This window comes from Pavona decussata, unplaced genomic scaffold, assembly GCF_977016875.1.
Source record: "Pavona decussata unplaced genomic scaffold, jaPavDecu1.1 SCAFFOLD_4, whole genome shotgun sequence".
Classification (NCBI taxonomy): domain Eukaryota; kingdom Metazoa; phylum Cnidaria; class Anthozoa; order Scleractinia; family Agariciidae; genus Pavona; species Pavona decussata.
The window spans coordinates 551,098-563,599 of record NW_028145428.1 but is presented as its reverse complement, the minus strand read 5'-3'; the positions used below and the strand labels follow the sequence as shown (position 1 = coordinate 563,599).

Here is a 12,502-nt window from a genome sequence, read left to right as displayed (position 1 = left end):
AAAGCATGCGCAAAGGCAACTTCCAACAAGCGGGAGATGTCGCGGGAGTTTTGTTTTGAGCTTGAGTTCATTTGATTCGGATGCGAAATATCTTTACGGCTTTCAATGAATATTCCCAACAGCCCGCAGTAGATGGCTCGTAAATCAAGAAGTGGATTAGATATAACGTGACTTCTAGGGGGATATGCTTCGAGCAAGGTGCAATATCTGCACTGAAAATATCCAAAATGGGGCAGCTTGTTGTCCTTGTATCCTTCCAGTTTGTAATCAGGTTTTCTAAGCTTAAATTATTTTGATCGTTATAAATGTTTGTATGGAAAACCTTTAAGATTGAAAACTTTTAAGTACCGGTATATACTTTTCTCTAACAGTTTCTTCCAAGGCTTAAATAATTCCAATTCCATTCCATTTGTTGCATTGATTGTGGCATGGTGTGGTGGAGATTGAAAGCTTTGTTATTATGTAAGCTTGCTGTACATTTAAACTGAATGATTCCTTGACTTTGTTATTAAGGTGGTCACGTTTATCACCTGAAATGGTAAGCATAAATTTTACGTGGTTTTGCCGAAGTTATGCTAAAGTAAATTGTAAACCACGGATTTGAAAGAGAAGAGAAAGGTTCCTCAATACAAACCAGTGAACTTCGTATTTTGTGATAAGCTCTGGTCAGTCCATGTCAGCTGACCCTAGGCTAATCTCGTACCCAGAGTCATCAAGCTTTTAGTCAGCAGTTGGTTGCCAGGAGAGACTCTGGGGTATTGGATTTTTATTACCGTAGGATTTCTGCGGTAAAACAATGCAAGCTGTTATGGGGCTCCCCAGCGTCTCTCCTGGCACCCACCCACTGACCAAAAGCCTGCAGACTCTGGGTACGAGATTGTCACTAGGCGCAAAACTTGGAACCCTTGGTGAACCAATCATAGCCCTCTTCAGATGAAGCTTTTACTTTCACAGACTGAACAATATTCACAACCAGATATTTCACAAATCCTGCCAGTGTTATCTGGGTAAGAAAAAAAAGAACATTGGAAAGGCTTATATAATGTAAGTGGTCCAGGTGAAAAGCAAGGGATCGTTATAAAATCTGGACCACCTACGCAGTAGCCAATGACATCAGTTTATCTGGATTTCACATGGAAGCTAATGAGTTCACCACTAAATTTTGGGCACTTTTGAGAATTTTGACCTTTGGCTGCTGACATGTTATTGATAAAGTACCTTTTTAAAAACAAATTATTTCCAAACTGTGTTCCACATAAAATTGACTTTTATTGGAAGTTAGGTAATGGTATGAGATTTTGAGTTAAGAGCATCTTTTGAAATATCCCTACAGTTTTTCTAGTTATACAGTATACGCTTGCATGAATAGCTGACTTTCAGACCTTATTAGGCTCCCATTTATTTTGTACTTGGAAGTGACACTCATTTTCTTTTTATTTACTTACAAAACACTGTTTCTACTACCTTGTTGTTTACAGCCTGAATGAATGGCTCAAACAAAGTCACACCTGTCCAACATGCCGGAAACACACTTCAAAGCCAATGGTTTTGTTCTTTGATGTGACAGACTCTTTGGACAGTACACAGTTAGATGATGTGGATAGCCTCAAGGTATATAGTTGAGACAAGTTGTGTAAATCAAGAAAATTTACCTTTGGTGATCATATCAATTCCTTAATTCTCATCACCTAAGGGATTGAATACACTGTAAGCATTGATGTTACAAGGAGAAATTTGATGCTGATCACTGTTAGGGCTTAAAGGCTTAACAGTGTAGGTCTCTACAAACCTACATCTGATTTTCTAGGATAAGAAGACTTTGATTTGCAGGTTTAAATACATGTATTAGACTGATCTCCTACCCAAAAAAATGTTTGACCTTGGCAGGAATGTTGTATTAAAAAGGTAAAAACCTACAAAATACGAATCTATGACAAAAATGCGAAATGAAAAAGGTGCGATTTTAACTTTGTCTTAAAGACATCAACTGTCTTGGCGCTTCTGACATCCAGTGGTTACCGGTAAGCACATTCCAGAGCTTTGGTGCATTGCAAGTAAAGGACCTGTCTCCAAGTGTTGCTCTGGATTTGAAATCAGGATGATTAAGTAAAAGTTTATCATTTGAATTCCAAAGCCAAACACTGATTACATTGTGATGGTGGCTTAAGAGAATACATGTACATGTATTACTCAATTTTATACCCAGAATGTTATGAAGCCCTTCTTCTTGTGGTTTTTATTTTACAGAGCAGCATTGATGAACTCAAGTCTCTGTTGAATCAGAAAGGTGAACTGAAGTCAACTTTATTTACATGTACTAGTCAATTTTTTTGCTTTGTTGTCCAAAGAACAAGGGTGTATCCAGCCATTAAAAAACTTGAAGTATCTTTGATATGATATATCAAAGATGTTGTTACAAGAAACAATATTATTGTACTTAAGAATGTTTTGTCACTTTTGGGGGATTGTTTGATTGTAATTTCATGATGGATATGGATGTATTAAATACATGTAGTTGATACTATGAGTGGATGCCTTTCTACTACCAGCCTGTGGGCAGGTGAACAAGCAGTCACCTCTACATGTTGTAAGGCTTTTTTTAATGCAAAATCATTGTGAAGCTTTGCAGTGTGTAGTCTATCACAAGGTTAATAATAAATTTAGAAATTTTATAAGTAGTACATGTAATTATTATTTAATTAATAATAATTCCAGGCTGTTGTTATGTTTCTTTTAGAGGTGGATATCAATTGTTTAAAACAAGAGCACAAGGTGAGAATTACGCCTTTCGTGGGCAATAGACCGCTTTGTACAGGAGTCCTTTGCTGGATGCTTCATTGCTAATAATTTAGACGACAGTCTTCAAAAAATAAAAAGAAATCAAAGCAGTCCTTCACTTTTTTTCCTGACCTGTAGGGGTACATGCCCTCAGGACATTCCCTTCCAGTTTCTCACTGAAAGAAGGTCGGTTACAGAATAATATAAGGCTTCAAGAAAGGAGAGCAAATAATTGAGATGAATAATCAGTGTTTGGCTGGTTTGTTTTGTAGAAAGACCTTGCTGAAAATATTGCAATACTACAAAAGCAAAATGGTGAGTGGTGCATAGCTTGCATGACTTCTTAGTTAGTGAATATAAACTGTATTTGGAAATAAATCAGTCTCCATTACACTGTACTTCAATCTCAGTGAGTGCTTCTACATGATAATTGAATCTCTGTTTTATATTGATATACATGTATTTCCCTCAGTTGTCTTTCTTTGTTTATACTTAGGATTCAAAAGTCCTGAAGTTTTTGTTATCATGCAACTGATTTTTCATGTTCTCTTGCCCCAGAAGCAAGCTGTGTAGACTAAAATTAACAGTACTATAAAAATTCAAAATGACTAAGCCTCTCAGAAAATAGGCCCCACCAAAAACAATATGCCCACAAAATGTTAGATGCAAACATCCTTCGTGATGATATTTACCCTCCTATGGAGTGTTAGTGTCAGCTGTTTTAGGTTCTTACTACCTGTAGGTGCATTAAACTGTCATCATTTATGCAAAGCCTAACTGCCAGCCGACTTGAAAATATGAGAGCCCTTGAAATGTCCTTTGAATAAAAGTAAGTCCTGTAGGCCTGATTCCTGGAGAGCCAATGATAAAATCAGCCTACTGACATGGAAAATTGAAAACAATTTGTAACATGATCAAGAAATTGAGAGCAAAATATTTAATAATCTATTGCAAAGTTCTGTTTTGTGAAAATCTTGCTTAGTTATTCCACTGAAATGAAAAGTTTTGCTTTACTATCTCTTTTTTTCAAATTTAAATTTTGCAAGTCAAGTGACTCTTTCCATTACTGACCAGCTTGTCCATCGCAGAATAGATAGTTGCTATTTTAAAGGAGCCAATCAGATTATAAATCTGCTAACATTCTTGATTGAATGCAAGTAGTTTTATACTGGACTTCTAAATGGTGTTCATTTAGTAGCCCAATTAGCAGTTACCACATGATATTTTTGAATATTAGATTAAGTTGAAAAAGTATTTCAGGGAGGGTCGTGGGTTGTGGGTTCGAATCCCATCTGCAGCTCAGATTTTTTCTGTGTCCTCTTATGGTTGATTCTTTTCATCTCCCTGTATTTTCCTTTAGAATTGAATTTGCCATGCTAAATTTAAGAGAAATGTGAAGTTTTACAGTATGAGGCCCATTAAAATTCAAACTCAAGGAAATATTATAATTATACAAAGTCATTTACAATTTTACAATGTCCCCAAAGAAATGGCCATGGCCAGTAGGCTATTGCTGCATACGTGTTAAACAACAACAACAACAAATAACCATAACATCACATTTCTTTCACATGATAATATCTCATCAATATGGTAAAAAATATTAATAATAGTAAAAAAAATTGGCAATTTTCCAAGACAAATAGTTGCTCAAGTTTGAATCAGGTCTCCACAAAATTTTACATCTGTTTTCATCAATATGGTAAATTCATTTCTGAATTAAATTTTCCACTCATTCTCGCCCTTATCCCAAACTGTGATTAGCTTCATTGATATCCTGCGTTAGTAGGCTTTTTTGTAGGTGGTTTAAAGTATTTTACGTGTAAATGGTTAACAAGCTTTTTATTTCATTCAAGAAAATGAAATTGAGAGAGTTAAAAAGCAATATGAGAAGAAACTTCAACTTGAAAAGTCAGCTACTGCTGGGCTTAAGGTAAGAATTTTAGGATGATTACAGAACTCCTTGACCAAATTGTCTCAAGGGTTAAGTTGAAGGATATTTCCCAGATAACTGACAGTCAAGGGGACCTCACATGATACTTGTACGTACACGCTGCTTTCCACTCCATTTTTCCTGTAACTTTGTTAACACTAACACATGTAGCCAGTCTCCAACATCTCTACTGTGTTCGCTCACAGAATAATATGGGAAAACAATCAGGAAGCCTACAGTGCACTACTGCCAGGCATTAAACTCAAACAATCAGGAAAATAATAATCTGCCAATTGTCATAATAATATTATGTTTCTTGAACCTCCTTTGGGGTGATTCTTTTTCTTTTATTATTATTACTAAAAATACACGACTCGCAAAACCTCGCGAAGCTAGGGCTGGGTGGACAGATGATTCAAAGTGATGTTGTCTTTTGTCTTTGCTCTGAGGTTTCCTGATGTCTCCTTCTTCTTCGCTGCTCGTCCTGAGTTTTGCTATTTAATCTCCCTCAGCGCATCTGTCTTGTCCCTTGTGCATCCTCCTGTGGTTCATTTGCATCACAATTTGGTCATGTTTCACCAATAGTAAACATTTTTCACTGCTCGATGAATAAACACTTTCAGCCCTCAATAAATAAACATGAGTTACATCTGACGCCAGCCTGTCTTTCAACCTGTTGCTGCCTAGCAACCTTCCCTTTGTCTGACGTCATTCAAACTTTGTTTGCACTGTTGCCAGGTAACAGCACGGACACCCTCAAGGATATATATAATTATTTTTTTCATTCGAATTCGTGTGGCTTAGCTCTGCTTGGGCCTTTTTCCGATAAATTTATTAACCTTGCTTTGCGAGGAATTATTATTATTATTATTATTATTATTATTATTATTATTATTATTATAATCATTATTATTATTACTATTATTATTCTTACGGTATTACTATTATTATTGTTATTATTATTATCATTATTATTATTATTATCATATTTTTCCTTGTATAATTTATAGTGAATGAACAGTCCCTTTTGTTCCAAACAGAAACAGCTGTGTTACTTGAAAGACAAAGAAACAGAACTTGCGATTGCTCAAAGTGAAGCTTCTGAACTTAGAGAAGGCCTTTTAAAATTAAAACGGTGAGTATTGCACAGAAAAAACTTTTAAAATTACCCAATCTCTACCACTCCCAATAATTATTGTTGTAATAATTAATTAATTTAAGTCACATATTTGATATCTGTTTTTGAGACATCTGAACTGAAAGTTTTGTTATTTGACAGGATGAAGGTGCTAATTGATGAGCACACGAGTGACGCAGAAACCATGCTACGGGATTTAGACTCCAAGTCCTTTCCTGAAGTCATTGTTCAGCTCATCACACTAAAAAAGTAATCTGGTTTGTTTATTTGCCCAAAGACTTGAAAGGTTTAACACCTAACACAGGCATACCTGGAGGCCCCATGAAACCTTGGAAAGGCAAAATGACCAAATTCTGAAATTTACTTTATAAACTCTTATCATGTGCAAGTCATGAAACAAAACACACAGGAAATTAACAGACACTTTCGATTACCACTTTCAAAGTTTATGGGTATTATACTGGAATATCGAATGTCGGTATTAAAATTGACCAAGTTTCATAATTTTCAACTGTACGCTATAGATTGTGTTGTATGACAAGTCCAAATCATAAATCCCTTTTTAATTTACCATGTAAAAACTGATACCTCAGGATTGACCTGGTTTATTGTTATTATTATTATTATATTATTTTTTGCAGTCTCATAAAGACTACTTGTCAATGTATAATACAGTAAAATTTTGAGAAATCCCTACTTGAATCATTCATTTTCTTGAACTAAAAAGTTGACCAAATTTTTAATTACTATTAATAGTTATTTTTGTTAACAATTATTGTTTATAGAAAACTGGAGGAAAAGAGATTGAAGTGCAGAGAGGCCATAGATACAGCTGAGACAACCAAGAAAGAAAATAACAGAATCAAAAGTGAGGTAAATTGATGGGATTCTGTTTAACCCCTTTTTTATGGTCATCTTACGTAGCATAGCATAGCATAGCATAATTTCAAATAAAAGAAAGATCCTCGCAGTTAGTACGCAACTTAAGCAGTTGCGAAAACGAAGCCTGAAAAAAAATTCAGGCTTGAACAGGAGGTCATGGGTTCGAATCCCGTTCTAGCCTGAATTTTTTTTTCAGGCTTCGTTTTCGCAACTGCTTAAGTTGCGTACTAACTGCGAGGATCTTTCTTCTATTTGATCTTTCATCCGCAGTTCAGAATATATGTTTCATATATTTATATTCATTCAATAGCATAATTTGTAATGTGTTATTTGTTATCTTAGTTAACTCAAATTGAAATGGAGTTGAAGAAAAGTAAAGACCACCTCAAAATGGCAGAAGAAGACATTAGGAGGTTGGAGAAGGAAAACAGTGTAAGATGAATTTGTGGTTTACTGAAAAAGTTAATTTCCTGCTCTGGAAATATTATTTTAAAATTCTATGATCAAGAAGAAGAAGAAGAAGTACAATCATAGTTGTTAGTACAGTGTAGTTTTAGTAATAATAGTGGTACTAGGTGTAATAGTAATGATAACTATTATAATAGCAATAACAACCCTTAATAACCCTTATTTTTACTATTATTATAAATAATACTTGTTGTCAATTTTGTATTCAGTGATAAGAATGCTTCCTTATTCAATTACTGGTATTCATCTTCAATATCAAACTTTTTAAATCCCATATCAGAGTTATAAGAAGAAATTAACAGCAATGGAGAGAGCATTTGCATCTCCAAGTCCTCGCAGTAGTGCTATTGGTCGCCTTATAAGAGAGAGGTAAAGTATATGATTCTTCTCTATCTCTATCAGAAACTTTAGATTGTTCTTATTTTACAAGTGAAAGGACAAATTGTCTTTCCTTAGTTTGAACCTAAAACACAACTGCATCCTACCAGACTAAAGGTGGTACGGGCAGTTGTTTTACTTTATTTAGCTCATTTTTGGAGCTATCAGTGTGATGGATTAGGTAAAATATCCAATAAGCCTGTCTTCATGTTTCGTTGTCTAATGGGTATGACATTTCTGTTTCTAATGACAGCTTTGCTAAACTACCAACTCATAACAGACGTAGAGATTTTACAACTTTTTTGATGTATAGCAAAAAAACACACACACAATTCAAACAAATTCAGCAGGATTCAAAAAAGTATATACAACATACTACACAAAATTAAAAGGAGCCTTTAAGAAAAAATGTTTGAAGTGGTCATTTGACACTTTTAAGAAGAATAAAATCATCTCTGACCATGATAAAGATTTTATATAAAGCAGGTTACCAAGATTGCTAAAGAATCAGCTGTTCTATAACTTACAGTCATGGTGATTATTACATCTTCAATTGTAATTATTTGCCAACTCACTTATATACAAAATTGTGGCCACGACAAAGAAATTTGTCACTTTGCTCTAGATACATGTACTTGTTAGCATAAGCCCCCAACTCAATACCAAACTGAAAGATGGACATCATGAGGCTATTAAAATAATATTCAAATTAATGGAAATCGTTCTGAGGGTAGCTGTAAAGCTTAGATACTCTTAAAATGTGGAGCTATACCTGGCCTTATCAATAAGGTATTTAAAGTGCAATCCCTGCTACATGGATTCCTTTCTGGGATATTTATTCATAAAAACATATAGTCACCTCACAGTTTTGCTGTGTAGACATAGTGTTGCATATATGTAATTAGTTCACAGCTGCCCTTGTGAGCGAGGGTCTATTCTTGACTTGTGGAGTTTGTGTTGGTCATCATTTTTGTTTGTATGTTTTCCGCAGCCCAGCACCTATGGATATTAAGAGACCGAGGCTTACCTGCCCTGAAGACGAATTGGAAAATATCATTGTAGCAGAGACACCTTCGCCAAAGCCAAAGAATCCTGAAAGCAAGAATGAACTTAAGAGTATTGCTGAAGAGTAAGGAATTCATCAATAAATTGTAACCTTTGTGTGTAAATTACTGGGAACCTTCTTGCCACAATACATGTAAATCTTTTCCCTTTCACTGAAGGCTTGTGAGATTGATGGCAAAAGGCTCATAATCATTGATACATTTTTGCCTCTGTCTGGCACCTCTTGAGGAATTTGCCTTCCTTGACTGTGTATTAGTCCATCCATAACCTCCCTCAAGTCAAATACATTTGACACCAAAACTCCCTTAAACCACGGGCTTACAATTAGCTTGACTTCTTTGCTACAAGGCTGTCGTAGGTCGTTAAGTCCACATGTGAACAGTAATGGGAATTTCTGAGAACATGAGGCTACAATGTACATGCATATCTTAACCTAAAAGATTCAACCTCAAAGGACTCAAACTCAAAGGAGGCTGATCTTTTTTTTACCAGTATTGAGACCATTATCATTTTAAACTCAGGACAGTTTTGCTTAGTTGAAGTGTCCTGATATCTAGAACACTTTTTGTCCGTTAGTGGTTGAAACAGTTATTATCTAGTACACATACAAGAACTTCAGCTGTTTGAAATTAGTTCAGTGGAACAGATAACCAAGCAGAACCTTTCTGGTTGAACAAGAAAAAACTAATCTAAACCAACTCATCTAACCACAAATGGTTGATCCCAATAAGACATTACCTGGTTGTTCAAAAGCTGGTTATATAATCCACAATAATATTTAGAGTTAATTGACGTTTTCATCTTGATCAGCAATCTTAAGGAGATATATTTATGCAATAGTATAATTAACTGGAATTGATGTTCACATCAAAACTGGGTTAGAGTAACAATCCTAACTGCCTTAATCCTGATCTGGCTTGTTTAAAACAAATGCGCTTATCATAGAAGATGCAATGTAATTAATGTTATCAGGAATGTAAAAGTTATAAGATGGTGACAAAATTATGCTAGATCAGGTGGGGTTTAATGGGCTTGGGATTGATGAGGCCAGTAAATGTCCACTTATTTGAGTCTGTATTTTAGACTACCTTTTATTTGTTATGTCTTATTTGATGATTTGTTCAAGCCTTTTATTCAAGGCTGTGATGAACTAATGCCACCTTCACCTCTTGTCAACTTATTTTTACATTCCTTTACAGAATGGGATTGGCACTAGTGAAGACAACAAGCGTGGCTTCCCCTTTTCAGAGAGCCCCTTTAAAGCCCACACAACAACAGCTGCGAAAGCTGCCAGAGCCAGTTGGTACATCAGTGTTTAGACGGGGCTATGATGGGCTAGGAGGACACACTAGGTTTGTTGCTCCATCCAGACCAAAGAAGGCAGTATCGCGTAAAGTAGCCAGACCCACAGGGGTATCCAAGTTTATCAAGAGCAATAAGCACACCAATGCGGAGCCTCCTTTACCAGTCATGGACTTGGACTTGGCATGAGGCAATATTTAATGAAACATTATTGTGATATACATTGGCTATGTGTATAAAAGGATCGAGTTGTTAGTGTTCTGTGGCCACTCTGAGTAGTCTAAGTGTTATGTTTTCTATTTTCTCAAAAATGGCGGAGAGAGAGTGTCATGTGAGAATGATCCAATGTAAAACCATGGAGTGGCTTTGCTGCATGAAACTACAGTCCATTCCCGATAACTTGAACCCTTGCTTACTCAAACCAATTTTCCTTCAGGTCATTTTCTATATAATTTTACTCTCGATAACTCGAACCCTTTTCAATTTCCCTTCAAGGTTCGAGTTATTGGGAGTCGAATGTAGTTAATTTTATAATTCTTTTATGGTAGAAAATCAGAGACTGTTTGCAGTCAATCCCTTTAGTTCTTAATGAAGGATATTATTTATAACTGCATTTCACATGTAGCAGTACCTCTACTTTTCTTAAACACTGGTGTGATACTTAAACCTTAAACAAGGTGGTCTATGCTAGCTTAGAATTTAAACAGTTCCCATTACAGATCACTACAAGTAATTAATGCCTTACAGGCAGCATGTTATTAAAAAGAGGAGTGGACAAATAATGATAAAGTTCTCCTTTCAAAATAGGAAGGGAGTTATCTTTTTTGAAATACCTTTCCTTGTTCTAAAGATATTCAAGTTAAACATTGACAAGTGATGATGTCATACGTGGTCACACTACGGGGACAAATCACAAAATCAAGAATACCTCTGGAAATATTACATCATACTTAGCACCAGTAATGCAACTTGAGAAAGACATGGAGTGATGTTGCCTTGGCAACAGTTTTGTTTCCAGATCTCACTCATCTGGGAATGACTTTTTAGGCTTGAGGAACATCACCCATTCCTTAATAATATTGTAGATGGGAGACTAAGCATTGCATCTGTCTCAAACAGTACCACCTCTTTCATATTATAGTGTCACAAATGGCAATGTTTGGCTCAAAGCAGAACGGGACTGGGGCCAAGAGTGTTGCCTTAGTAACATCACAATATAGACCATGCCAAGTTTCAATTACCAAAGCCCATTCTCTCCAAAGATATTTACGATTTTATGATTTGTCACCACACTTTAACCACTTATGATGATGATGATGATGATGATGACTTCTTTATTTTAAAAGGCTTTTCAAATAAGGTGAACTTGTTTACTCCACAGGCACTATATAAACAGATATTCATGGCTCTACGGTTTGTGACTTAATTGTGAATAGTGAAAGAAAATTATATTGATCAGTTAATTGAGACATAACACCTAGAATAAATTATTATCGTGCACTCTTGAAAGGAGACATTTCAACCTCTAGCTTATCAGTTATTGTTTTGGGGAATGTCAAAATTTTGTAAAGTTATTTATATTTAAGCTTTGGTCAAAAATTAAGAATGTGAATCAATGCCAAAGCTTCTTAATATTTTATTTCATTACTGCCTGTGACCGCTTTCAATAATCATGTTTTTCAGTTTTCTTGTGTAAAACTGGATAAAAACAACCTGTCAATTGAGAAACATATTCACATTCTATAACTTAACCTGTTGTGTGTGATGCCCCTTACCACATAATTTTTTGGATCTTGTGTCTTATAGGGGGCCTCGATCGATAGTAACGGTCGATATGTCGGTCGACTCACGATCGATTGACGGTCGAGATCTCGGTCGATGCATCCTCCGAGTATCGGTCGATTGTCGGTCGAGTAGCGGGCGGGTGTCGGTCGAGCATCGGCCGCTATATAGGCGACGGATCGACCGATCATTGGATCACGATCGACCGACAGTCGGGTCGCGGTAGCATCGGCAGTGTGTCGGCAATATATCGGTGAGCCGTCGGTGAAGTATCGGTAAAGTATCGGTCGATACATCGGCCGATACTTGGTCGACATGAAAAGAAACGAGGATTTTGCCTGCAACGGCAACGTATAAGTCCGCGTCAAAAATATACAAGAATAACAAAAGAAAAGACAAGTAAAGTGTGATAGGAAAAGAGAGAACGCAAGTAGCTTATAAGCAGAAATCGCAAATACAGTAGAAATCCGAACTGTGTAACCTCTCCTTACGGACACCTCTTTAATACGGACACAATATCAATCAATCAATCAATCAATCAATAAATCCTCTTTTTAAACACGGTAAAATCCAGCAGGAGTATAAAAATAAGAAATAACCTCACTATCCTAGCGATTTGACAGAGGAAACGTGTTCTATCGGAACATTATTAATCGCCGGAGAGCTCAAGTGGGTTCGACAAAGTACTCAATTTTTGTCTGGAGCCAATTAGCATGAATTCAGTTTTAGCAGTGTTCAAAGTAAGTTTATTGGAAATAAGCTGCATTTGTTTAGGT

The 12,502-nt window shown here is 35.9% G+C and overlaps 1 protein-coding gene across 1 annotated transcript; it reads left to right on the top strand.

Moving 5' to 3' along the window:
* Window positions 1-36: 36 nt before the first annotated feature.
* LOC146489633 (E3 ubiquitin-protein ligase TRAIP-like) lies at window positions 37-11,717 on the top strand. The gene is made up of 14 exons (XM_085103561.1): window positions 37-248; window positions 514-538; window positions 1,479-1,611; window positions 2,248-2,287; window positions 2,738-2,772; window positions 3,051-3,093; window positions 4,635-4,711; window positions 5,752-5,846; window positions 5,991-6,098; window positions 6,635-6,722; window positions 7,074-7,163; window positions 7,480-7,568; window positions 8,569-8,706; window positions 9,842-11,717. Exons 1-14 carry the CDS (start codon window positions 185-187, stop codon window positions 10,131-10,133), a joined length of 1,317 nt encoding a protein of 438 aa, XP_084959687.1. The 5' UTR covers window positions 37-184; the 3' UTR covers window positions 10,134-11,717.
* The last annotated feature ends 785 nt before the right edge of the window (window positions 11,718-12,502 follow it).

Bases quoted from the DNA above. Each gene is read 5' to 3' on its own strand.
- LOC146489633 (XM_085103561.1), top strand. From the start codon at position 185: ATGCTTCGAGCAAGGTGCAATATCTGCACTGAAAATATCCAAAATGGG. The intron at 249-513 runs GTATCCTTCCAG...TTTGTTATTAAG, and splicing joins TGGGGCAGCTTGTTGTCCTT to GTGGTCACGTTTATCACCTG. The intron at 6,099-6,634 runs GTAATCTGGTTT...TATTGTTTATAG, and splicing joins CAGCTCATCACACTAAAAAA to AAAACTGGAGGAAAAGAGAT.